This window comes from Podarcis filfolensis (genome assembly GCF_964270895.1).
Source record: "Podarcis filfolensis genome assembly, chromosome: 12".
NCBI classification, from domain to species: Eukaryota; Metazoa; Chordata; class Lepidosauria; order Squamata; family Lacertidae; genus Podarcis; species Podarcis filfolensis.
Window position 1 is genome coordinate 54,446,995 of NC_139614.1, and position 27,174 is coordinate 54,474,168.

The window sequence follows — 27,174 nt, forward strand, 5'->3', positions numbered from 1 at the left end:
ATTATTACGGTGATTCCAACTTCTCATTTCTGGGTGACCTTTTTTCCACAACTGAGAAGAATTAGTTCCTTTTTCACTGTTTCTAAGCAAAGGTTCTTCCCTTTATGATACAGGAAATTGTGTTCTTTTTAAGAAGAAAAAAGTTACAATATTAATATTAATAATAATAATTTATTATTTATACCCCACCCATCTGGCTGGGTTTCCCCAGCCACTCTGGGCGGCTTCCAACAAAGTATTAAAATACAGTAGCCTGTTAAACATTAAAAGCTTCCCTAAAGAGGGCTGCCTTCAGATGTCTTCTAAAAGTCTGGTAGTTGTTTTTCTCTTTGACATCTGACGGGAGGACGTTCCACAGGGCGGGCGCCACCACCAAGAAGGCCCTCTGCCTGGTTCCCTGTAACCTCACTTCTCGCAGGGAAGGAAAAGCCAGAAGGCCCTCGGAGCTGGACCTCAGTGTCCGGGCAGAACGATGGAGGTGGAGACGCTCCTTCAGGTATACTGATCACCAGTGTGGAAGCAATGATTCTTCAACATCCACTTCGTTGGACTGGTCATGTTGTGCGGATGCCTGATGATCGTCTTCCAAAGCAACTACTCTATTCTGAACATAAAAAGGGAAAGCGTAATGCTGGTGGTCAACAAAAGAGGTTTAAAGACTGTCTCAAGGCAAATCCTAAAAAATAAAAGTAGTATAAACACCGACAACTGAGAAACACTGGGCTGAGAGCGCTCCAGTTGGAGAACAGCCTTTACCAAAGGTGTCATGGGCTTTGAAGACACTCGAACTCAGGACGCAAGGGAGAAACGTGCTAAGAGGAAGGCACGCTTGGCAAATCCACACCGTGATCAACTCCTGCACGGAAACCAATGTCCCCACTGTGGAAGGACATGTGGATCCAGAATTGGCCTCCACAGCCACTTACGGACTCATTATTAAAACCGTGTTTATGGAAGACAATCTTACTTGGCTATGAGGGATTGCCAAAGAAGAAGAAGAAGAAGAAGAAGAAGAAGAAGAAGAAGAAGAAGAAGAAGAAGAAGAAGAGGAAGAAGAAGCAGCAATATTCACGTCGCTGAGCGCCTTAACTACACAGTCCCAGGTAAGATCGGCGATCGATACGCAAGGAGAGCTCTTGCAGCAGGATCTGGTCAAAAGGGGATCCATCTCGCCAACATCCTGTTCTTGCAGCGGCCAACTAGATGCCCTTTATGGGAAGCCTGAAAGCAGGATCTGAACACAACAGCGTAGAATTATAGAACTGTAAAATTGGAAGGGGTTCCCCAAGGTCATCTAGCCCAACCCGCTGCAATGCAGGAATCTTTTGCCAACATGGGGCTGGAACCCACGACCCTCGGGTTAACAGTTTCATGCTCTCCGGACTGAGCTGTCCACCATGAGCCAAGGTTAACGCATTTATTTTTGGAGTTTCCTGGACCTGAGCCCACTCTCCGCACTTGTAATTCCCAGCAGTGTTAGAAACTCGAATATATACAAGTTCATCGCCAAATGGCACCTTAAACCTAGGTGTATACACTCTATGGGAGTATATTGTATTTGATAATATATTGTATTTAATTATGGGGTATCAGAATTATGGGGTATCAGAAAAAAAGCAAAAAGCAGAGACATCACCTTGCCGACAAAGGTCCGTATAGTTCAAGCTATGGTTTTCCCAGTAGTGATGTATGGAAGTGAGAGCTGGACCATAAAGAAGGCTGATCGCCGAAGAATGGATGCTTTTGAATTATGGTGCTGGAGGAGACTCTTGAGAGTCCCATGGACTGCAAGAAGATCAAACCTCTCCATTCTGAAGGAAATCAGCCCTGAGTGCTCACTGGAAGGACAGATCCTGAAGCTGAGGCTCCAAGACTTTGGCCGCCTCATGAGAAGAGAAGACTCCCTGGAAAAGACCCTGATGTTGGGAAAGATGGAGGGCACAAGGAGAAGGGGACGACAGAGGACGAGATGGTGGGACAGTGTTCTCAAAGCTACCAGCATGAGTTTGACCAAACTGCGGGAGGCAGTGGAAGACAGGAGTGCCTGGCGTGCTCTGGTCCAGGGGGTCACGAAGAGTCGGACATGACTAAACAACTATAAAACAACATCAGAGTTTTTAGGCTGATAACCAGGCTGGGATAGCTGGGATAGCAGGCTTGTTGGTTTTTGAATGTCTGGCGTAGATTTTTTTCAACTTGGTTGTTTCTGTATGGGACAATGACAATAAAGATTATCGTATCGTATCGTTACGGTCACCGCAACGAGGTGTCTAACGTGCCATTTTCCCCCAGTGAGAGTTGCTGTTGTTGTCAATTTCATTTCCGTACTACTTTATAATTTAAAGGGAGGGACTGGACTAAAAGATGTTTACAGCACATTAAAACATCACATAAAACCATCCAGAGTAAAACAAATTTCAAGCTTCAAGGAAGATATTTCAGGTGACATTTATTTATTCACGTACTTAATTGATAGAGCCGTCCCATCGCAGACGGACTCTAGGAGGGAAGTGTGGTGTAGTGGTTAGAGTGTCATACTAGGAGATCAGGGTTCAAATCCCCACTCAGTCCTGAAGCTCCCTTGTTGACCTTGGAGCCAGTGACAGCCTCTTCACCTCCCTCACAGGGTCGTTGTAGAGATTATTGTTTATTTTTATTGTTATTCATGTTTTTATACTGTATTTTATGCTGCTTTTACAATTAAGTGTTTTAAATTTGTTGTAAGCCGCCCTGAGCCCGGTTTATTATTATTATTATTATTATTATTATTATTATTATTATTATTTACTGGGGGGGTGAACCACATACTCCTTTGAGGAAAAGTTGGGAAATAAATACAGGAATACATGGGCCTCAGTCTGAGCTCTTTTGAGGGAGCATGGAATAAAAATGCAAGGAATAATATTATAATCACTTCACTTCCCTCCCGTCCCCTAAGGTAAAGGGACCCCTGACCATTAGGTCCAGTCGTGGCCGACTCTGGGGTTGCGGCGCTCATCTTGCTTTACTGGCCAAGGGAGCCGGCGTACAGCTTCCGGGTCATGTGGCCAGCATGACTAAGCCGCTTCTGGCGAACCAGAGCAGCGCACAGAAACGCCGTTTACCTTCCTGCATGGATCACGTTCGCAACCCAAGTGTCCACTGTATTAGTTTGCCCATCTTCCCAGGTAAAGGTAAAAGGACCCTTTGTACATGGCATGCTATCGGGTCCAATCTTGGCCGACTCTGGGGTTGCGGCGCTCATCTCGCTTTACTGGCCAAGGGAGCCGGCGTACAGCTTCCGGGTCATGTGGCCAGCATTACTAAGCCACTTCTGGCAAACCAGAGCAGCGCACGGAAACACCGTTTACCTTCCCGCCAGAGTGGTACCTATTTATCTACTTGCACTTTGACGTGCTTTTGAACTGCTGGGTTGGCAGGAGCAGGGGCCGAGCAACGGGAGCTCACCCCGTCGCGGGGATTCGAACCGCCGACCTTCTGATCGGCAAGTCCTAGGCACTGTGGTTTAACCCACAGCGCCACCCGCGGCCCTTTCCCCTCCCCTACACCCCTTTAAATTTCAATACATCCATTAAAAACTTTTATTTCTTCCACAGAGCGCTGTCAAGCTTGTGATTTTATTCTGCCCCTAGTAAAACCTGCTCTTTGCGTTTCGCTGTCTTGCTGGGGTCTCGAACCCTCCACGGTTTCAGAGATTATTCAGCGCTGCTGCGTTTTAATTTTGCAAGCTGTTTTGTGCGCCTCCAGGGAAAGAGGAGCAAGATTATTATTTGTTTTTTTAAAGAGAACGTCTTCATGGCCAAGCACTGAGTGAGAAAACAAAGTGCCGTCCTCGATTCTCCTTATTGGCTTGCTTAAGTGATGAATCGCTTTCCCACGGAGATGCCTCGAAGCGATTAGCAATTAAAAAAAAAAAGGACGAAAATTAAAAACACGCACATCAGCAATAAAAGCAAGCAGGAATTTCAAACCCAGTACAAATACCGGCTGCGATTAAAATCTCCCTGGTTGGGAAAATGGAAGGTGCCCTAGAGGCGCCGAACTGTCTACAACATTCAGAAGTCGGTCTCACTGATTCAGAGGCCCTTACTCCCAGGAAAGCAGGTATATTGGGTTGCAGGCTTGAAATGCCTGCTCTTGAAAAACCCCACTTATCTGGGAGTTAAGACCCTCTGGATTCAATAGGACTTACTCACTTGTTTCTCCATCGCAGGGGGTTGGAATAGATGACTGTCGGGTACCCCTTCCATCCCTACAATTCTATGATTTGATCGCACTGTAATGCTGCGCTCCGATACTGACTTACTTAGGAGCAAGCCCCATTGAACTCAGTCAGATAGACTTCTGAGTAGACCATTATCAGATGAAATGGAAAGGCTGCAATCCTACCCCTTTTCAAGGGAGTTTACTTCTGAGTAGACTTGCCTAGGCCTGTCCTGAGAATCAGGCCCCATAGAGCAGGGGTAGGCAATCTAAGGCCCGGGGGCGAGATCCGGCCCAATCGCCTTCTGTCTTTTTTTAAAAAAAAAATTTATTGAATGATTTTATGTTACAAAAAAACATTACAACCATACAGTGGTATCTCGGGTTACATATGCTTCAGGTTACAAACGCTTCAGGTTACAGACTCCGCTAACCCAGAAATAGTGCTTCAGATTAAGAACTTTGCTTCAGGATGAGAACAGAAATCGTGCTCTGGCGGCGCAGCAGCAGCGAGAGGCCCCATTAGCTAAAGTGGTGGTTCAGGTTAAGAATAGTTTCAGGTTAAGAACGGACCTCCGGAACAAATTAAGTACTTAACCTGAGGTACCACTGTACTACCACAAAATATAATTGAGAAATAAAAATTACATACATCAATATTTTGTTTGTTATTTACCGTCTTATCTCCTGCCAAACATTCCATACAAAGCACACACACACAAAAAAAAATAATGATAATTATGAAAATAAATATTTTCCCCCTTTTATCTTACACCCCTTCTCAATCCTGCCCGCAGACGGTCCGGGAATCAGTGTGTTTTTACATGAGTAGAATGTGTCCTTTTATTTAAAGTGCATCTCTGGGTTATTTGTGGGGCATAGGAATTCATTCATATTTTCCCCCAAAATATAGCCCGGCCCCCCACAAGGTCTGAGGGACAGTGGACCGGCTCCCTGCTGAAAAAGTTTGCTGACCCCTGCCATAGAGCTTGGTGAGGTTTACTTAGGAGTAGGCAGATTGTACTGCGAGTGGCGCACAAACACAAACACACATACACACACGCCTTTGGAAAGCAGCCATCGCTCTAATTTGTTAACACCTCTTAATAACTGTGCCATCTTCAAAGAGATTTAAAACACAGAATCATAAATCTAGCAGAAGAGAGGCAAATTTGGCTCCTGATGTTTTTGGCTTTCTTTGTTGTTGTTGTTTAGTCGTGTCCGACTCTTTGTGACCCCCTGGACCAGAGCACGCCAGGCCCTCCTGTCCTCCACCGCCTCCTGCAGTTTGGTCATACTCATGTTGGTAGTTTCGAGAACACTGTCCAACCATCTCGTCCTCTGTCGTCCCCTTCTCCTTGTGCCCGCCATCTTTCCCAACATCGGGGTCTTTTCCAGGGAGTCTTCTCTTCTCATGAGGTGGCCCAAGTCTTGGAGCCTCAGCTTCAGGATCTGTCCTTCCAGTGAGCACTCAGGGCTGATTTCCTTCAGAATGGAGAGGTTTGATCTTCTTGCAGCCCATGGGACTCTCAAGAGTCTCCTCCACCACCAGAATTCAAAAGCATCCATTCTTCGGCGATCAGCCTTCTTTATGGTCCAGCTGTCACTTCTGTACATCACTACTGGGAAAACCATAGCTTGAACTATACGGACCTTTGTTGGCAAGGTGATGTCTCTGCTTTTTAAGATGCTGTCTAGGTTTGTCATTGCTTTTCTCCCAAGGAGCAGGTGTCTTTTAATTTCGTGACTGCTGTCACCATCTGCAGTGATCATGGAGCCCAAGAAAGTAAAATCTCTCACTGCCTCCATTTCTTCCCCTTCTATTTGCCAGGAGTTGATGGGACCTTGGCCATGATCTTAGGTTTTTTGATGTTGAGCTTCAAGCCATATTTTGCGCTCTCCTCTTTCACCCTCAGAATTGCAGAGTTGGAAGGGACTTTTTTCTAAAAAAAATGTTTAGGGCAGGCACCCCCAAACTCGGCCCTCCAGATGTTTTGGGACTACAATTCCCATAATCCCTGACCGCTGGTCCTATTGGCTACGGATGATGGGAGTTGCAGTCCCAAAACAGCTAGAGGGCTGAGTTTGGAGATGCCTGGTTTAGGGGTACTCTCATTTTCCTACTCATATTGAAATACTGTCCCTCAATGAGGCCAAACTTAGATTCACAAAATGTTTTGGGGTATGCGTACCCCCAGAAAAAAGCATTCTGCCAACCTAGCAGTTCGAAAGCAGGTCAAAGTGCAAGTAGATAAATAGGTACCGCTCCGGCGGGAAGGTAAACGGCGTTTCCGTGCGCTACTCTGGTTTGCCAGAAGCAGCTTAGTCATGCTGGCCACATGACCTTGAAGCTGTATGCTGGCTCCCTCGGCCAATAAAGCAAGATGAGTGCCGCAACCCAGAGTCGGCCACGACTGGACCTAATGGTCAGGGGTCCCTTTACCTTTAAATACGGCACTGCTGCTTTCACACGCAAATTGATGGGACCTCCCGTTTAGAGGCAGTCTTGGGAGAAAAGCAATGACAAACCTAGACAGCATCTTAAAAAGCAGAGACATCGCCTTGCCAACAAAGATCCCTATAGTTCAAGATGTGGTTTTCCCAGTACAGTGGTACCTCAGGTTACATACGCTTCAGGTTACAGACTCAGCTAACCCAGAAATAGAACCTCGGGTTAAGAACTTTGTTTCAGGATGAGAACAGAAATTGTGCTCCGGCAGCGCAGCGGCAGCAGGAGGCCCCATTAGCTAAAGTGGTGCTTCAGGTTAAGAACAGTTTCAGGTTAAGAATGGACCTCCGGAACGAATTAAGTACTTAACCTGAGGTACTACTGTAGTGATGTATGGAAGTGAGAGCTGGACCATAAAGAAGGCTGATCGCCGAAGAATGGATGCTTTTGAATTCTGGTGCTGGAGGAGACTCTGGAGAGTCCCATGGACTGCAAGAAGATCAAACCTCTCCATTCTGAAGGAAATCAGCCCTGAGTGCTCACTGGAAGGACAGATCCTGAAGCTGAGGCTCCAATGCTTTGGCCACCTCAGGAGAAGAGAAGACTCCCTGGAAAAGACCCTGATGCTGGGAAAGATGGAGGGCACAAGGAGAAGGGGACGACGGAGGACGAGATGGTGGGACAGTGTTCTCGAAGCTACCAGCATGAGTTTGACCAAACTGCGGGAGGCAGTGGAAGACAGGAGGGCCTGGCGTGCTCTGGTCCAGGGGGTCACGAAGAGTCGGACACGACTAAACGACTAAACAACAACAATTTATGGATCTAACAGGTCCATACACAACACAAAACACTCTTGCTGTATGTAGGTTTTATTATATTTGTTTTTTATGTTATATTTTGGAAATGTGCATCCAGGTTTTTTTTCCCCTTTAATTTTTTTGAGGGCCCCAAGAGAGTGGGGCCCTAAGCTATAGCTTGTTTAGCTTATAGTACATACGGTACTGCTGCTTTCACACACAAATTGATGGATGCGTTTGAAGAAGCGCAATTGCCCTGATCCTGAAGTGCTGTCCGTATGTTTCCTGGGGTTTTTAAAAAAATAATCATAATTAAGGGAGGTGGGAGAGAAAGACGGAGGAAGAGAGAGGCAGGAGGGAGAAGAGAGGGAGGAGAAGGAGGCGAGGTCAGGCGCGCCCACCTCTGGGAGGAGACGGGCGAGTCAGCCGCCAGGGAGCGCGTGTTGGGGAAGAGGCGCGTCCCCGGCCGTCTCAGCAGCTGCTCCTTCGCGGGGCTTGCGAGGAGGAGGCGGAGAAGAAGAAGAAGAAGAAAAACTAGGAGCCGGGAAGGAAGCAAAGAGGAACCCGCTCGCAGCCTCGCCAGCCCCGGGCGAACTTTTCCACGGTGCCAGAGAGATCCGGGGAGGAAAAAAACTGCGCAACGCCCAGCGAGGGATCCAGCGAGCGGCTCTGCGCCCTTTTGATTCTCCTCCCCACTTTTCCCTCTCCTCGTTTATCTTCTGCAAAACTGCAAACCCTTCCTCCTCGGGGAAGAAAGAGGCTCGGCTCCTCCTGCGCGCGCCGACGCCTCTGGAGCAACATCTGGAGAGACTTTCCGGGACCCCCAGATGCCAAACGCAGCTCCGCGCTCGCTCTCCCCAGAGGCCGCTTCGTTTTAGCAGTTGGGTTGCCTTTTTTTTTTTTAAATCGGGGGAGAAAGAAAGAAAGAAAGAAAGAAAGAAAGAAAGAAAGAAAGAAAGAGGAGGGACAGGAAGGGACAAATCTGTACTCCTCTTTGGGGGAAAAAGTGCGTCCAGTTTCCCTGCGATTGCAGATCGCGCTCTCTACCCAAATTTTTGGACCGCGAGAAGCGTTGGGTGGTTGGTAACTGTTAAGTAGTGGGCGGGAGGGGGCTCTGTATTTATTTATTTATTTATCCCCCCCCCAAAAAAAACAACCCATTAAGAAAAGAGAGGTTGTGCATTCGGATCGAAGCATTCCTGGCTTGCATTAAAAAGAAAAGAAAAATATATATAATTGAGGGGCGTGCAAGATGCATTTCCAAGGAAAAGTCTCTGGTGAAATGGACGTGAAAGTGACCAGAGCCTTTACCTGCCTTCTGCTGCTGCTGCTCCAATCCCTCCCTGCTCAGGTGAGTCTTGCCTTTGTCTTCCTGTTACTAACGCAGCCGTCTTCCACGCGGTTCCTGCGCTGTTGCAGGCGGGGGTTGGGCTGGATGATCCTTGGGGGGCCCTTTGCCGCTTCGCAATTCTAGGATCCTGCTCTCTTCTCCTCCTTCTCCTCCCCTGGAGTTTATTCCCCCCCCCCCCGCTCCAATTAATTCCGTGCCGTTTCGACCCGGGAAACTTGGATATTTGGGCCATATTTGGGGGCGAAGATCTTTGCGCGCCCTTCGCTCCTTGGAAGACAACCACCGCTTGGATTTGAAAGTTGCGCGTCGATCTCTCCAAAGGAAATGAACGGAGACTTGCGCGCTTTCTCGGGAGTAAGTCGCGCTCTTCCAGAGGATCTCCGTCTTCAAGAAAGGGCGTGGCTGGGGGGTGTCCGGACAGGGACTTGACGATGAGTTTGAATTTGGCTGATGCAGTTGGTCCGTGATTTTTTTGATATATATTTGTGTGTGTGTGTGCGTGGGCGTTTGTTTAAAGTGCACGAGTTTGGAGAAATAGTTTTTAGGAGCAGCAGCGCGCTAGTTTCCCAGCACACGCGCAAACTTGGATTTAAGAGGCTTGGAGCTACTTTGGGATGGCCTGAAAGAGTGCCTCTGAGCATAAATAAGAGGGCGTTGCTCTCAGCCTGGAGTAGCGTGCAGCAAACGGTTCTCCCTGACCCCCATAACTGGGGCTGGGTGTTTAAAATGCGAGAGTACTGCTTAATCTCTCTAATCGCATAAAATTTATGTACTGCTTGATTGTTGAAAAAATAATATCAAAACTGTTTACAAAAAAAAGAGAAATATAAAACCAAAAAAGAAAAAGCAGCAACAGTAATTTAAAGCTAAAGTATAACAATAGACTAAAAACAGGGGGGGGGGGATTTTGATTGGTGGCATTGATTTCCTAGCACTTACTGTGCAGATTTTGTTTCTGCCATCCACAAAGTTATTTTGTATTGTTTTAGTATTGTTTATTACAGTGGTACCTCGGGTTACATACGCTTCAGGTTACATACGCTTCAGGTTACAGACTCCGCTAACCCAGAAATAGTGCTTCAGATTAAGAACTTTGCTTCAGGATGAGAACAGAAATCGTGCTCCGGAGGCGCGGCGGCAGCGGGAGGCCCCATTAGCTAAAGTGGTGCTTCAGGTTAAGAACAGTTTCGGGTTAAGAACGGACCTCCGGAACGAATTAAGTACTTAACCTGAGGTACCACTGTAGATATATATACCACCCTTCTTCAAAAGATATCACAAGATTTAAAAAAAACAACAACAACAAGGGCAAAGTACAACAGCCCTGTGAGGTGGGCCGGGCTGCAGCTGGCTCCGAAGCTTGGGCAATTTATTTCACTGCCCCACACCCTCCTCCCAGCTCTGGAAAAAGGGTGCTAAGGTCTCAGCTCTCCAGAACTGCTTGAATTCTTCAGAACTGCTGGCTTCTAAAGGACTTGTCACCAGTTGGAGGAGACTGAGAGAGAGCAGAAACAGGCCCCCTTGCCACATTCACCAGTGGTGAGAGGGAGTTTTCCTGGGAAATCCAGACTCTCTACTTGAGATCTCAAGATATAAAATAGTTGCCCTTTAAATTACCCAGTCAGCTTTGCTTTGGGGGTGATGGCAAGTAAAAGAGGGCAGGCCCTTCCTTTTCTCTGTCCCCACTTTGGCATAGATGAGGCTGTTCCGCATGCATTCAGCGGGGATCTGTGTTCGAGAAGGAACAGAGATTCACCTCTGGTTAAAACAGGAAGGGCGTTTTTGCTGTGCATTTTGCAGTTTTTATGTTGTGATTTTGCTTTGTGAACCTCCCTGAGATCTGCCTACGAAGGGTGCCATGCAGATTTAATGCATAATAATAATATTTTGTATGCAATGTGGTTAATGCATTTCTGGGTATGACTGCTCCTGGTGCTTTTCAGTGACAGCAAAGGCAAGGAAGGGTTCCTTGCAGCCTAAATTTCGAAAGGTCTACAATTGCACAAAACTCTGCACTTCTATGATTCTGTGCAGTTCTACGATTCCCCAGTAAAAAGGGGAAGGGCTAGGGGGAAACAAGATCAAGAGTTCGAATTCCCAACTTCACCTTGGACTTCCAGCCCACCACTGCAGCTCAGACTTGGTTCGCCTGTTGTGAAATGTGAACAGCAGTGGCCTACCTCACAGGGTTATTGTGAGACTCAAGGCTGCAATTTTATTTATGCTTAACCTGGCCGTAAAGCCCATTTGTGGGGCTTCAGTTCTGCAGTGATATTTCGGGGGTTGTGCTACGGATTAAATAGCATGTTAAAGTCCTAAGCATTCTTTTGGGAGCAAGTCCTGTTGTTTCTTCTCTGTATATGTGATTTAAATCGGTCTGTACGAGTGTATGAGCATCAAGGAATCTTGGGGAAAGAGCCTGCAGTCTTTTCAGCTGCCCAGTATCTTCGACTCGCCTTCGTCTTACTTATTGGTTAATTGGTTATAGCAGGCACATCCAACTCACAAGATTATGATTATGATTTATTATTTGTACCCCACCCATCTGGCTGGGTTTCCCCAGCCACTCTGGGCGGCTCCCAACAAAGATTAAAAATACAATAAAACATCAAACTTTAAAAACTTCCCTAAACAGGGCTGCCTTCAGATGTCTTCTAAAAGCCAGAGAGTTGTTTATTTCCTTGACATCTGATGGGAGGGCGCCACCACCGAGAAGACCCTCTGCCTGGTTCCCTGTAACCGCACTTCTCGCAAGGAGGGAACCGCCAGAAGGCCCTCGGAGCTGGACCTCAGTGTCCGGGCAAAACGATGGGCAGACTATGATCTATATAAATCTGTATTAAAAAAATGGCAGTGACCTACCCAGAGTGGTTGAGCTTTTTTTAGGGGGGGCGAGGGGGGGTGGAGGGCGGATACATTCATTCCACATCTTCTTTAATCACGAGATCAAAAAGTATCCTGCGATCGACCGCAGTCTCCAGGGAATCTACCTGTCGACTGGTTGGACATCACTGGGAGCCAGTGTAGTGTAGTGGTTAAGAGCGGTGGACTCGTAATCTGGTGAACCAGGTTCTCTTCCCCACTCCTCCACATGCAGCTGCTGGGTGACCTTGGGCTAGTCACACTTCTCTGAAGTCTTTCAGCCCCACTCACCTCACAGAGTGTTTGTTGTGGGGGAGGAAGGGAAAGGAGATTGTTAGCCGCTTTGAGACTCCTTAGGGTAGTGATAAAGTGGGATATCAGTTCCAAACTCCTCTTCTACTACTGGGTTATAGTATTTCACGCTGTAATGGCTTTCGATGGCAGTATTAGAAACTCATATATATAAGCTAGGTGCCAAATGGCCCCTTAAACCAAGGTTTGCAGTCGCCAAAATGGAAGGTCCAGTTGCCATTTTGGGGCAAGATAGTTCTCGAGTCTTATTTTTCAAAGGCTGGACTGACTATGATTGATTCTCAGTTAAACATCTGGCTCAGTTCATATTGCTAACTTGAGCTCGGTTAAGAGCTTTGAGAACTTAAAGAAGAAAAATCGCTTGATCCAGGGACAGTCCACATATATATTGGCCTATTCCGACCTCTTTTTCTTAATGGTGAGACGGACCATTCGTAACGTAAGAATATTCTTCACAACTGTGAGCAGGGCAATGGGGTGGGGAAGACAAGCAGCAACGATATGATTGTCAGCATTGCCCTTGAGCCAGTGCCACCAACTGGACTCATCCACTCAGCCCCGACTGGGCCAGGCGAGCTGGGTAGCACTTCCAGAGACCACCTTCTGCACAGGAACAGGTCAAAGTGCTGTGGACTCACAGCTTAGAGCTGTGAGCACCGGATTCACTCCAACAAGAAGACAGTCGTCGTACAGCAGAGTATAGCAGAGTATAGCAGAGCATAAATGACTCGGAGAGCAGCTCTGTAGAATATCTTCTTTTATTCTATCTACAACTATAATACACAACTATGTACAGAGCTAAATGAGGTCTAAGTCAAAATGCTGAACTGCACTGAGTGTCTGCAGCTGCTCTTAGCAGCAACCTTATCTATACACACAATCTCTCTCTAACACTCAGTCTCTCTCTCTCTCTCTCTCTCTCTCTCTCTCTCTCTCTGATGTGAGGCTGGAGCGGAATAAGTAGAGAGCAGAAACTGCCCCCTCCTCTCTGGAGAATCAGCAGAGAACATCAGCAGATTCTTGGATATGGGAGGGGTGAAATCTCCTCAATGATACGATACAATACAATATCTTTATTGTCATTGTCCCATACAAAACAATGAAATTGAAAAATCTACATAAGACATTCAAAAACCCCTAAAAACTCTGAAACCCCATTTTAAAATACAATACTCTCCTATAGAGACTCCTTATACTGCGTTTAAAACCAGAATTGCATTTGGGTAGAAACGATTAACTATAACATTGTTCCCTGCTCCTGCTCAGGCTCCACAGAAAAAGGATTTTGGTTCTTATAATCCATTCCGATTGTGCAGATCAAATACAACCGATAGAATTCTGCAGGATGTGGGATTAGGGTGTGAAAACATCCAAGGATCCCTGGATAGTGGAGATGTCAGGCATCATCTTGTCTCCCTGGCATCTTGACTTGGCCGAGAGCCAGGTGCAAAAGGCGCCTGGCGAATTTCGCACACAGTGCTGGACTAGCTGGGCCGCCGGCCTGATCTGGCCGGAAATAAGAACGGAGATGAGGGAAGAATAATGCAGTTATGACCATTCTTTATCCCATGTGTTTGGTGCCATAGTTAGGTAAAAGATACATAGGTCCCTGCTTCCTAGGAGCTTACAGTGTAAACGGTAATGGATGAACAGGAGTGACGAAGGAGGGATTTCTCTTAGAAGTACAGTGGTACCTTGGTTCTCAAACGCCCCAAACCCGGTAGTAAATGTTCCAGTTTTCAAACGTTTTTCGGAAACCGAACATCCGATGCGCCTGTCGGCTATTGTTTCCGGGGTGCCTGCACCAATCAGAGGCCGCGCCTTGGCTTTTGAACATTTTGGAAGTCAAACAGACTTTCGGAACAGTTTAAGTCTGGCACTTTTGTTTTTGCTATTTACTTTGTGCTTTTGTTTTTGAGGATTTTTCGGTTAATTTGTTTTTGTGACTGTGTGGAACCCAGTTCTGCTACCGACTGATTGATTGATTGATTGTGTGACTGCGGAAATGGATTTTAAAAAACCCCATCCAAACAATGATTATTTTCAGTGCAGGTACAAAAAAATAATATTTTTAATTTTTATCATCTACAATACTGTCTTATTTATTTTAGAGTACAGTCCATTGATTCTTGATTTCATTTTATGGATCAGTGGTCTCGTTAAAGAGTAAAATCCATGTGAAATTGCTCTTTTAGGGGTTGTTTTTAAAAGTCTGGAACGGATTAATCCACTTTGCATTACTTCCTATGGGAAAACGCACTTTGGTTTTGGAACGCTTTGGTTTTGGAACGGACTTCCGGAACGGATTAAGCTTGAGAACCAAGGTACCACTGTAGCAAAGTTGGCTGAGGTTATTTTATTAACTCCACTTGATCTCTCTGAAGATCTTCCAGCTTTGACAAGGGTGCATTTTAGTAGCGCCAGGTTTTTAGCAAACACAGAGAGCTGTGTTAGGCCGCAGATACAAGACCTTGAACGTGTGGAGCCAAGTCTGCTGGTGTTTCTTTGAGGCTGGCTAGCTGCCTCCGCTTTTGCTCAGGGCTACATGCCTCTGTGATGTATAGGACTGTGGACTTTGCCTCAGGGTGTTTTCCCTTAAATGGCTCTGGAAAGATATTTGGAATATTTGAGGGCGATGTGATCTAAATCTTCCCTCAAGCGCTTATTAAGCAGTACAAAAGACGGGGGAATGTGAATTTTAGCGAAACATGATGGGGGGGCGGAAATACCCACAATTTAAGGAAAACCCAACATTGCCTCCCATTGATGTTAATTTACAGGCAAACACACAGCATTTAAAGCATTAAACTGTATTTTGCTTGTTGGGTTTGTGTCTGTACTTTGTGAAGGAGGGTCCCCGAGAAAATAGATTTAAAAAGGCTATTAAACTTCAACTTTGTAGGGCACAAAGTTCCGTTACAAAAGTCGCATTGAAGTGAATGGGGACTGAGAATAATCCCATTCATGTGAATGGGACTTGTGCCCACAATAGTGTTTTTGACTCTAGGGGGTTAACTCCAGCAAGTACAAATCTGTTTTCCCTAAAATTGTGGGGGTTTTCTTTCTAAGTATTATTCATGTGAAAATCTGTGGTCAATCAAGGCTTGAAGACAGGCGTGTCTGGGTTGCGAGGCTGACTTTTCTCAGAAGTAACACAGAGCAGGTCCCAGATTCCCCTTACTGCTGTTTAGATTGTAAAAACGTGGCGTTTTGAACCTGGAACAGATGTGAAATAATCTAGGATGCCATCTTCATATCCAGCAATGTTCTCAAACTAGGATAATTTCATGCCTAGATAAACAGAATGTTGTTGTTGTTTAGTCGTTTAGTCATGTCCGCCTCTTCGTGACCCCCTGGACCAGAGCACGCCAGGCACTCCTGTCTTCCACTGCCTCCCGCAGTTTGGTCAGACTCATGCTGGTAGCTTCGAGAACACTGTCCCACCATCTCGTCCTCCGTCGTTCCCTTCTCCTTGTGCCCTCCATCTTTCCCAACATCAGGGTCTTTTCCAGGGAGTTTTCTCTTCTCATGAGGTGGCCAAAGTCTTGGAGCCTCAGCTTCAGGATCTGTCCTTCCAGTGAGCACTCAGGGCTGATTTCCTTCAGAATGGAGAGGTTGGATCTTCTTGCAGTCCATGGGACTCTCAAGAGTCTCCTCCAGCACCATAATTCAAAGGCATCAATTCTTCGGCAATCAGCCTTCTTTATGGTCCAGCTTTCACTTCCATACATCACTACTGGGAAAACCATAGCTTTACTATACAGAGCTTTGTTGGCAAGGTGATGTCTCTACTTAGGTTGCGTTTATGATTTTCTGAAGTGCCAATATGGCGTGGCAGGCGGCGGAATACAATCCTCTGTCTACTCAGAAGTAAGCCCCCGTGGGTTCAATGGGGCTTACTCCTAGGTAACTATCCTGTGTAGGACTGCAGCCTGTCTCATGCAATGCATGGAATAATCTTTTTGCATGCATGCAGGTTGGCCGGAGGAGAAACTGCCTCTGAGCATGCGCAGAGAGATATTTCCTTACCAGAACCAACTTCTATGCCTGTTTTTGATTATTCCATGCACCAGGAATTCTGTGTGCATGAGCCCTTGTGGGTTTGCATCCTGCATAATTCTTTGCCATGGCTACTAAAGGCAGAAATAATTATGCAAAGGACAAAGAAATAAAAAAACAACCACAATGCAGTCACTGCAGATTTTTCCGTTGTCGTCTTTCATTTTTAAAATGTGGAATACACAGAGGCCACATTAGGCAGGTCTTTTGCACACAGAGAATATGAAAGACGAAAGATGACTCTTGGGTTGGGTACACACCGTACAATTAAAGCAGAAACTTCTCTCCCCTGGGAACTGTAGTTTAAAGGCGCTGGGAATTGTAGTTCTAACTTAGGGCACTGCCTGAAGCTGTTGCCTCCCTTTGCCTAATGGCAGAGCTGGCCGTATTGCTGAGCAGTAAAGAGAGTTGACTTCTATGTGTCTGATAGATGGTCAGGCATACTGGAGGTTTCTCCGTCTGCACCAGGTCAACCTTAGCTATGATTGCAGGGGGTTGGGCTAGATGACCTTTGGGTCCCTTCCAATTAGGTATCCCAAAAAGTTATTGAAGAGGCACCAAATGTCTAGGTCTTAGGGTCTGTGTAAGGCTAACATGTCCTGCATCAGTTGAAATGGGCTGCCATCCACCATAATGAATTTAGTAGCGTTTTGCATGGGACGCTTCTTAATAAGAATGATAATAATAATAATTTATTTATACCCCGCCCCTATAGCTGGGTTTCCCCAGCCACTCTGGGCGGCTTCCAACAAAATATTAAAATTCTGTAATACATCAAACATTAAAAGCTTCCCTAAACAGGGCTGCCTTCAGATGTCTTCTAAAAGTCTGGTAGTTGTTTTTCTCTTTGACATCTGAAGGGAGGGCGTTCCACAGGGTGGGTGCTACTACCAAGAAGGCCTTCTGCCTGGTTCCCTGTAACTTGACTTCTCGCAAGGAGGGAACTGCCAGAAGGCCCTCGGAGCTGGACCTCAGCATCTGGGCAGAACGATGGGGGTGGAGACGCTCCTTCAGGTATACTGGAACGATGCCATTTAGGGCTTTGAAGGTGAGCACCAACTTTGAATTGTGCTCGGAAATGTACTGGGAGCCAATGTAGGTCTTTCAAGACCGGTGTTATATGGTCTCGGCGGCCGCCCCCAGTCACCAGTCTAGCTGCCGCATTCTGGATTAGTTGTAGTTTCCAGCTCACCTTCAAAGGTCGCCCCACATAGAGCGCATTGCAGTAGTCCAAGCGGGAGATAACCAGAGCATGCACCACTCTGGCGAGACAGTCTGCGAGCAGGGAGGGCCTCATCCTGCGTACCAGATGGAGCTGGTAAACAGCTGCCCTGGACACAGAACTGACCTGTGCCTCCATGGACAGCTGTGAGTCCAGAATGACTCCCAGGCTGCGCACCTGGTCCTTCAGGGGCACAGTTACGCCATTCAGGACCAGGGAGTCCTCCACACCTGCCCGCCTCCTGTCCCCCCAAAACAGTACTTCTGTCTTGTCAGGATTCAACCTCAATTTGTTAGCCACCATCCATCCTCCAACCGCCTCCAGACTCTCACACAGGATACCGGTACTTCTTCAGTTGGAGAAGTATTTTCCACGCATTGTGGGCTAACCTCAGTGGCAGAAAACCTGCTTTCACACGCAAAGCGTCCCTTTTTCCGGAACCAGTGTTTCCAAGTTTGGAAAAAAAGGATCAATAAGTGTGCTGTGTGCCCCAGACCATGGAGGGCAGCTGCCAGTCATCGCAGCGTTGGAAGGGACCCAAGGGTCATCTAGTCCAACCCCCTGTAAAGCCGGAATCTTTTGCCCAATGTGGAACTCGAACTCACAACCCTGAGGTTAAACATCTCAAGATCTGATGACTGAGCTATCTCCATTCAGCGTAGACAGCGCTGATGGACAAATAGCCTGAACTGGGATAAAACAGCGTATTATGAGACTGGGGTATGTCTTTTGTGGGTTTTATCACTGCTTTGGAATCTGAGATCTGAACAGGGAAACGAGCCTTTTCCGTAGGAGCCATTTTTCCTTATCAAGATGGCCCCTCGGGGAACAAGATACCAAGATAAAGAGGAGATCATGGAAGGGGCAATTATGGTGGGGTTTTTTAGGCCCAAAGGGCAAGAGATAAGCAGTTCCGGTGATCCAGATTGCAATTCCTGCAGCTGCTTTATGCTTGAAAAACAACTATTGAGTTAAGAGAGAGATTGTAAGGAGTCCCCACCTACAGTTTGGAATCTGTGGGCGAGACAGCCTCACTGAGGACTAGAGGGGGGCCAGCAAACTTTTTCATCAAGGGGCCGGTCCACTGTCCCTCAGATCTTGTGGGGGGCCGGACTATATTTTGAAAAATATAAATACAGTGGTACCTCTGGTTGCGAATGGGATCCGTTCCGGAGCCCCGTTTGCAACCTGAAAGGAACGCAACCTGCGTATGTGCACGCGCGGGTCACGATTTGCTGCTTTGCGCTGGTGTGTGGTGTCATTTTGTGCGCATGCGCGAGTGGCGAAACCTGGAAGTAACCCTTTCTGGTACTTCCGGGTTGCCACGGGACGCAACCTGAAAAGACGCAACCTGAACTGAACGTAACAAGAGGTGTGACTGTAACCTGCAAGCCGGTCCCACAGCTGCCTCTGGACCTGGAGGAGGAATGCACTCTGCACGCGCTCAGGAGCGCATCTCGGCACCGCCCACTTACCAGCGTTGTTGACTAGCAGCTGGCCCGACCCTGTGGAGCTCCCAGGTGGCGTGCACCATGCGCTGCGGCCCGTCGTCCGAGGTCAGGTCGGCGGGCAGGCCATGCACACAGAGCGCCGCGCAACTTGCCCTCCAGCTGCTCCAGTGCGACCGCCGAGCACGCCACCAGTACAGCACCGAGCCAGGGGCAGCAGGCGCGCCAAGCCCCGTGATGTGCCTATCATGATGCCCATGGTGCTGTTGGGATGCGTCCGGGGAGACGGGGGCATTTGGCCACCCCCCAGCTGGCTCCAGCCACCGGCCGTTCAAGTCCTCAACTCTCTTGAGCAGGAGAAAACAAGCTTGTTCCCTCTCCAGTGTGACAGCCCTTGAGATATTTGAAGATGGCTGTCTCATATATCCCCTCTCACTCTCCTTTTTCGCCAGGCTAAACATATCCAGCTCCTTCAACCGTTCCTCATCAGGCTTGCTTTCCCAACCCTCAATCATCTCAGCCACTTTCCTCTGCACACCTTCCAGGTTATCAACATCCTTCTTAAATTGTGGTACCCAGAACTGGACACAGTATTCCAGGTGTGTCCTGACCAAGGTAGAATAGAGTGGTACTATGACTTCACTTCCTTGACCTGGAACAGGGGTCAGCAAACTTTTTCAGCAGGGGGCCGGTCCACTGTCCCTCAGACCTTGTTGGGGGCCGGACTATATTTGGGGGGGGGGGGAAACAAATGAACGAATTCCTATGCCCCACAAATAACCCAGAGATGCATTTTAAATAAAATCACACATTTCATTCATGTAAAAACACCAGGCAGGCCCCACAAATAACCCAGAGATGCATTTTAAATAAAAGGACACATTCCACTCATGTAAAAGCACGCTGATTCCCGGACCGTCTGCGGGCCGGATTTAGAAGGCAATCGGGCCTGATCTGGCCCCCAGGCCTTAGTTTGCCTACCCATGACCTGGTAGCTAGATTTCTGTTGATGCAGCCTAGAATAGCATCAGCCATTTTTGCTGCTGCATCACACTGTGGGCTTTTGTTCCGCTTGCGGTCCACCAAGACCCCTAGATCCTATTCACATACACTGTCGTCTCCTCCATCTTCTTAGATGCTGACGGCCGCAGCGAAAATATCCCTGCATCTCAGCCAAGATGCTCTCAAAAGCTTTCGCTCTCCCTAAGCTTCCGGTTGACCCGATGAAAGAGATCATAGCGCAAGTCGTGACTCAGTGACAGCCCATCTTCCCTGGCACCTTCAGGTACGGCTGGGGTAACCCCTGCCTGAACCCCCTGCCAGCTGCTGCCAGCCAGTGTAGACAATATTGAGGACGCTGGACCAATGGTCTGACTCTGATTTTGCAGTTCTGAGGCTGAGGCCTGGATCAAATTAAGCACCGACGATCGTTCTCACGTCAGAAGAGAGGCAACTAAAGCCGTGTGTCCCTCCGTTCACTGTTTCCAGCAAATTTCACGTCGGGGCTAATGCGAAACACATTTCCCCTGGTCTGGTATTAACATTTTTTCCCAAGCAGCCCCTGTAATTACGCGGTCAGACCATATAAAAGCTGCCTTTATCCCTTGTACTTCCTGGGGAAGCTAATTAATGTTGCACAGCTTAATATTCTCTAGTCTTATTAAGTTGCAACTTTGGGGTGGTGGCGCTCGGGCTGGGGGCGTTATTTAGATTTTTTTTAGATGGGATGGCAAAAAAAATAACGGATGCAGGAGTGGGGTGGGGGTTGGAGGAAAGCTGATTTGGGTTCTTTGTTTCAACCCCAAATGCTTCAGGATGAAATTAACTTTGTAGGAGTTTGGGGCTTCCTAGATTGTTTGAAGAGAGTGAGAAGGACATTGTCTTAAATAAAGGTAAAGGTAAAGGGTAACAACAAAGGTAAAGGGACCCCTGACCATTAGGTCCAGTCGTGGCCGACTCTGGGATTGCGGCACTCATCTCGCTTTACTGGCCGAGGGAGCCGGCGTACAGCTTCCGGATCATGTGGCCAGCATGACTAAGCCGCTTCTGGCGAACCAGAGCAGCGCACGGAAACGCCGTTTACCTTCCCGCCGGAGTGGTACCTATTTATCTACTTGCACTTTGACGTGCTTTCGAACTGCTAGGTTGGCAGGAGCAGGGACCGAGCAACGGGAGCTCACCCTGTCGCAGGGATTTGAACCGCCGACCTTCTGATCGGCAATTCCTAGGCTCTGTGGTTTAACCCACAGCGTCACCCACGTCCCTATTGTCTTAAATACCCTTCTGCAATTCATGGGCATTCCTGTGTTCCTATAAACACCCCTGATCTCATGCCAAATATTGTTTCCCCAACCCCACCCTACGCCCCCAAAAAACCATTATATGTCTTTGAAGGCTCTTTCCCATCTACCCTATTCATTTAATTTGCAATAGCCTCTCCACAACTTAAGATTCAAGGGCCTGTTGATAAACTGGACAGCCACAGTGGACAGAGAAAAAGTTTTTTTTCTCTCTCTCTCATAGTTGTGGGCATCCAAGGAAGAAAAATGTTGGAAGTTACAGGAAAGAGAAAAGGAAGTCCTTCTTTACACAGCACATAGTTAGACTGTGGAACTCTCTGCTACAGGAGACGGCGATGTCCACCAAACTTGTTGTTGTTTAGTCGTTTAGTCGTGTCCGACTCTTCGTGACCCCCTGGACAGGAGCATGTCAGGCACTCCTGTCTTCCACTGGCTCCCGCAGTTTGGTCAAACTCATGCTGGTAGCTTCAAGAACACTGTCCAACCATCTCGTCCTCTGTCGTCCCCTTCTCCTTGTGCGCTCCATCTTTCCCAACATCAGGGTCTATTCCAGGGAGTCTTCTCTTCTCATGAGGTGGTCAAAGTATTGGAGTCTCAGCTTCACGATCTGTCCTTCCAGTGAGCACTCAGGGCTGATTTCCTTCAGAATGGATAAGTTTGATTTTCTTGCCGTCCATGGGACTCTCAAGAGTCTCCTCCAGCACCGTAATTCAAAAGCATTAATTCTTCGGCGATCAGCCTTCTTTATGGTCCAGCTCTCACTTCCATACATCACTACTGGGAAAACCATAGCTTGAACTATATGGACCTTTGTCAGCAAGGTGATGTCTCTGCTTTTTAAGATGCTGTCTAGGTTTGTCATTGCTTTTCTCCCAAGAAGCAGGCGTCTTTTAATTTCGTGACTGCTGTCCACCAACCTAGGTAAAGGTAAAGGGACCCCTGACCATTAAGTCCAGTTGTGGCCGACTCTGGGGTTGCGGCGCTTATCTCGCTTTACTGGCCGAGGGAGCCGGCGTACAGCTTCCGGGTCATGTGGCCAGCATGACTAAGCCGCTTCTGGCAAAGCAGAGCAGCGCACGGAAATGCCGTTTACCTTCCCGCTGGAGTGGTACCTATTTATCTACTTGCACTTTGACGTGCTTTTGAACTGCTAGGTGGGCAGGAGCAGGGACCGAGCAACGGGAGCTCACCCCGTCGCGGGGATTTGAACCGCCGACCTTCTGATTGGCAAGTCCTAGGCTCTGTGGTTTAACCCACAGTGCCACCCGCGTCCATCCACCAACCTAGCTGCCTTTAAAAGAAGATTGTACAAATACATGATGACTACAAATTGACTAGTGCAAATCTTCCTTGCTGCCCATCTGAATCCCTCCCACCTCTTTTCTCTCTTCCCCTTTCTCTGGGCATGTCCACACAGAGCTGATGGTGTGTTGCAGAAATATTTCTCTCCCCACCTTTTTTTCCTGCATTCCAGGTGAGCGCTGTTGCTCCCCCTCCATCCCTCCAGGCAGCTGGGGGGCCGGGGCTTCCCTGCCATTCATCCAGCCTCTGAGAGTTCATTCATCTCCCAGACGCCCGGCCTTACCCTAAGGGGATAGCAAAGAGTGATTTGAGCTCTCTGGAAGTCAGGGACCCAGGAGGGAGGAGGAGGAGAACAAGGGAGAAACCTCTGGGTTGAAAATGCAACCCTTTGTTTGCTTGTCGAGACTCCGCTTTGCAACAACTGTCCCTTAAATCGCCTTCCTTGCAGAGCTTTTCGGCTCCCAAATCCCGTCAGCCAGATGAAACATCTGGAGCAGAATGTGGCTCATTGGACATCACTGTACCAGAGGTTTTCAACCTTTTTGGGTCCTCAGCTCCCTTGACCAACTACAGTGGTTCCTTGGTTGTCAAACTTAATCCGTTCCAGAAGTCCGTTCCAAAACCAAAGCGTTCCAAAACCAAGACACACTTTCCCATAGAAAGTAATGTAAAGCAGATTAATCCGTTCCAGACTTTTAAAAACAACCCCTAAAACAGCAATTTCACATGGATTTTACTCTCTAACAAGACCATTGATCCATAAAATGAAAGCAAGAATCAATGTAAAGGTAAAGGGACCTCTGACCATTTGGTCTAGTCACGGACGACTCTGGGGTTGTGGCGCTCATCTCGCTTTACTGGCCAAGGGAGCCAGCGTACAGCTTCCGGGTCATGTGGCCAGCAGGACTAAGCCACTTCTGGCAAACTAGAGCAGCACACGGAAACGCCATTTACCTTCCCGCCACAGTGGTACCTATTTATCTACTTGCACTTTGACGTGCTTTTGAACTGCTAGGTTGGCAGGAGCAGGGACCGAACAACGGGAGCTCACCCCGTCGCGGGGATTCGAACCGCCGACCTTCCGATCAGCAAGCCCTAGGCTCTGTGGTTTAACCCACAGCGCCACCCGCGTCCCTGTAAGAATCAATGTACTGTACTATAAAACAAATGACAGTATTGCAGATGATAAAAATTTAAATATATATTTTTTCTTACCTGAGCTGATGATAGTCATTGTTTGGATGGGGGGGGGGGCTTTTATCCATTTCCGCAGTCACCAAACCAATCCATCAGGAGCTGAACTGGGTTCCAGACAGACAAAAAAAAAAAACCAAGAAAGCAACAAAAACGCAAAATAAAGAGCAAAAACAGAAGTGCCAAACTTAATCCATTCCAGAAGTCCGTTTGACTTCCGAAATGTTCGAAAACCAAGGCGCGGCTTCTGATTGGTGCAGGTGCCCCCGAAACAATAACCGACAGCCGCATCCGACGTTTGGCTTCCGAAAAACGTTCGAAAACCGGAACACTTACTTCCGGGTTTTTGGCGTTTGGGAACCAAGGCGTTGGACTACCAAGTTACCACTGTATGTTCTTTCTGTGCCACCCCTGGGGGGATCTGGAGCCCAGTTAGGTCACCCCTTGCCTGCAGAGCTGGCAGCCTCTCGCCCTTTTTCGAACACGCTACCTTGTGGTATCCTCAGCCTCCTCCCTTCTCCCATCTCCTTGGGAGTCCTTTGCCCCTGGTCTCTGAGCTGCCCCTCCTGTTCCAAAGAGGGTCGCCTCCTCACATTGCCCCACAGGGAAGAGGGTGCCCCCAGCCTTAGTGGCGCAACGGAGACTAAGGTGAACGGGAGGCTAGCGCCTTACCTTGGCAGGCAGCAGCGGCTGTGTGGCAGGAAGGCTCTCTTTCAACACCGGGCACTCAGCTCTCAGGCAGGCCTTGCACACAGCAAACACGAAAAAGATATAATAATAATAATAATAATAATAATAATAATAATAATAATAATAATAATAATTTATTATTTGTACCCCGCCCATCCGGTTGGGTCTCCACAGCCACTCTGGGCGGCTTCCAACAAAGATTAAAAATACATTAAAATGTCACACATTAAAAACTGCCTTCAGATGTCTTCTAAATGTCAGGTAGTTGTTTTTCTCTTTGACATCTGATGGTGTTCCACAGGGCGGGTGCCACCACCAAGAAGGCCCTGTGCCTGGTTCCCTGTAGCTTTGCTTCTCGCAGGGAGGGAACCGCCAGAAGGCCCTCGCAGCTGGACCTCAGTGTCTGGGCTGAACTATGGGGGTGGAGACACTCCTTCAGGTGTACTAGCACAGTGCCTGGCCGCCCAGCCTCCGGTCTGCCCATTCCCAACAGCAACGGCTGGTGGACTGGCTGGCAGGGCTCCCTCACCCGTTTGCCTGCTTACTCTCAAGCCGCCTCAGCTCCAGGCAACCAGCTTCTTCTTTGGCAATCCATCGTAGCCGAGGAAGATTGTCTTCCATAAAGACGGTTTTAACAGTGAGTCCGTAAGTGACTGCGGAGGCCAATTCTGGATCCACACGTCCTTCCACAGTGGGGGCATTGGTTTCCATGCTGGAGTTGATCACGGTGTGGATTTGCCAAGCGTGCCTTCCTCTTAGCATCTTTCTCCCTTGCGTCCTGAGTTCGAGTGTCTTCAAAGCCCACGACACCTTTGGGAAAGGCTGTTCTCCAACTGGAGCGCTCGCAGGCCAGTGTTTCCCAATTGTTGGTGTTTATACTACTGTATAACGCAGGATGTGGGTGGCGCTGTGGGTTAAACCGCAGAGCCTAGGACTTGCCGATCAGAAGGTCGGGGGTTCGAATCCCCGCGACGGGGTGAGCTCCCGTTGCTCGGTCCCTGCTCCTGCCAACCTAGCAGTTTGAAAGCACATCAAAGTGCAAGTAGATAAATAGGTACCGCTCCGGCGGGAAGGTAAACAGCGTTTCCGTGCGCTGCTCTGGTTCCCCAGCCACTCTGGGCAGCTTCCAACAAAGATTAAAAACACAATAAAACACCAGTCGTTAAAAACTTCATCATTTTCCGAAAGGGAAAAAGTCCTGGTGGTTCCGATCAAATCCATTTGTTGCGCTGTGTGAGAGGACAGTTGACTCCACGTGACTTCTATTCACTTAAATTGCATTTGTTCCTCAAGCTTTCCTCCAAAGAGCTTAAGGCAAGCTCTCTTCCCCTTTTCTTCCTCAAACAACAACCCTGTGAGGCAGGTTTAGCTCTATAACCACTGCACCACGCTGCCTTTCTATTTGTCGGACTAGCACCTGGGAGAGACCAGGGTTGGCCCAGTCTCTTCCTTGCCCGCCTCTCAGGGTTGTTGTGAAGAAGACATGAAGAAAGGGAGCCAAATGCACCGCTTTGAGCTCCTTGGAGAAAAAAATGTTGGGATACATAAATGCAATAAATGATAACACTTTGGGGGTGTCTTGTTAGCAACCCCCACTTTTTCCTTGGTCCTCATTCAAAGTCATAAGTAGGAATATCTGCATTCTTCAGGGGTCAGCAAACTTTTTCAGCAGGGGGCCGGTCCACTGTCCCTCAGACCTTGTGGGGGGGCCAGACTATATTTTGGGGGAGAAAATGAACGAATTCTTATGCCCCACAAATACCCCAGAGATGCATTTTAAATTTAAAATTTCACATTCTACTCATGTAAAAACACGCTGATTTCTGGACCGTCCGTGGGCTGGATTGAGAAGGTGATTGGGCTGGATCCGGCCCCCGGGCCTTAGTTTGCCCGCCCGTGGAGTTACCCTTTCCTTCACCTTTCTCGATTTAGACTGGAGCCCCCTCGGGGCAGAGACTTGCCCCTTTCTGCTTAGGCGAGGCTGCAAATTGTTGAATAGACTGACGGAACCTAGGCAAATGGAGACAAGAGCAATCTTATCCCAGCCTCTTCTTTCTCCTCAGGGAGCAATGGCCACCCCATAGCGTCTGATTTCTTGCACCCAGATTTATAAGGGTGAGTCACCTGGAAACACTGCCGTCCTGCGCAGAAGAGGAGGGTGCAGCCTCTTTGCAAACCATTTTTGCGAGCTGCAAAATGGGCGAGATCCCCTCCGAGTTGTAAAGCCCCACCTCATGTCGTTAATAAAAATGGAGTCTTAAAATAAAAATAAAAATGTGACCGTCTCCCTAGTGTTTTGCAAGGATGAATGACTAAGCGTAGCATCGCCGCTGCCTGAGATGGCTTCGTAAAGTTGGGAGCTGGGAAAGTCGTACTTTGGAAAAGCTTTGAAGGTACTCATTTCGATTGTGGCTCCTCCCCCTTCTTTCCCCCCAAACCAGACTTTTTTAAAAAAAAATATTTAATCATTTTTTCGATACAAACAACCGCAAAAGACACTACAACAAAAACCATAGTAACAATAATAACACAATTTGACAATTCAGATTTAAATGCACTGATATACCTATGACTGCACCCTTTTAACAATATTTTCCCACCTCTCTCTCCTCGCCCCCCCACTTCCCACCAAAATAATAATAATAATTTATTATTTATACCAGCCACTCTGGGTGGCTTGCAACAAAATACTAGATCAAGGGAAGTAATAGTGCCACTGTATTCTGCTCTGGTCAGACCTCACCTGGAGTACTGTGTCCAGTTCTGGGCACCACAGTTCAAGAAGGACACTGACAAACTGGAACGTGTCCAGAGGAGGGCAACCAAAATGGTCAAAGGCCTGGAAACGATGCCTTATGAGGAATGGCTAAGGGAGCTAGGCATGTTTAGCCTGGAGAAGAGGAGGTTAAGGGGTGATATGATAGCCATGTTCAAATATATAAAAGGATGTCACATAGAGGAGGGAGAAAGGTTGTTTTCTGCTGC

The 27,174-nt window shown here is 47.8% G+C and overlaps 2 protein-coding genes across 2 annotated transcripts in view; one reads left to right on the forward strand and one right to left on the reverse strand.

Annotated features, from left to right (window-relative positions):
• LOC310746227 (cathelicidin-related peptide Oh-Cath-like) overlaps positions 1–27,174 on the reverse strand; it is a 520,941-nt gene that overhangs the window by 152,695 nt on the left and 341,072 nt on the right. The window lies entirely within an intron of this gene.
• The window catches only part of LOC310746132 (tumor necrosis factor receptor superfamily member 16-like), a 47,405-nt gene continuing 28,116 nt past the window's right edge, over positions 7,886–27,174 (forward strand). The window contains exon 1 of the mRNA XM_083579911.1: positions 7,886–8,800. Coding sequence (XP_083436037.1) covers positions 8,702–8,800 — 99 coding nt within the window. The 5' untranslated portion in view covers positions 7,886–8,701. The remainder of the gene's footprint in view (positions 8,801–27,174) is intronic.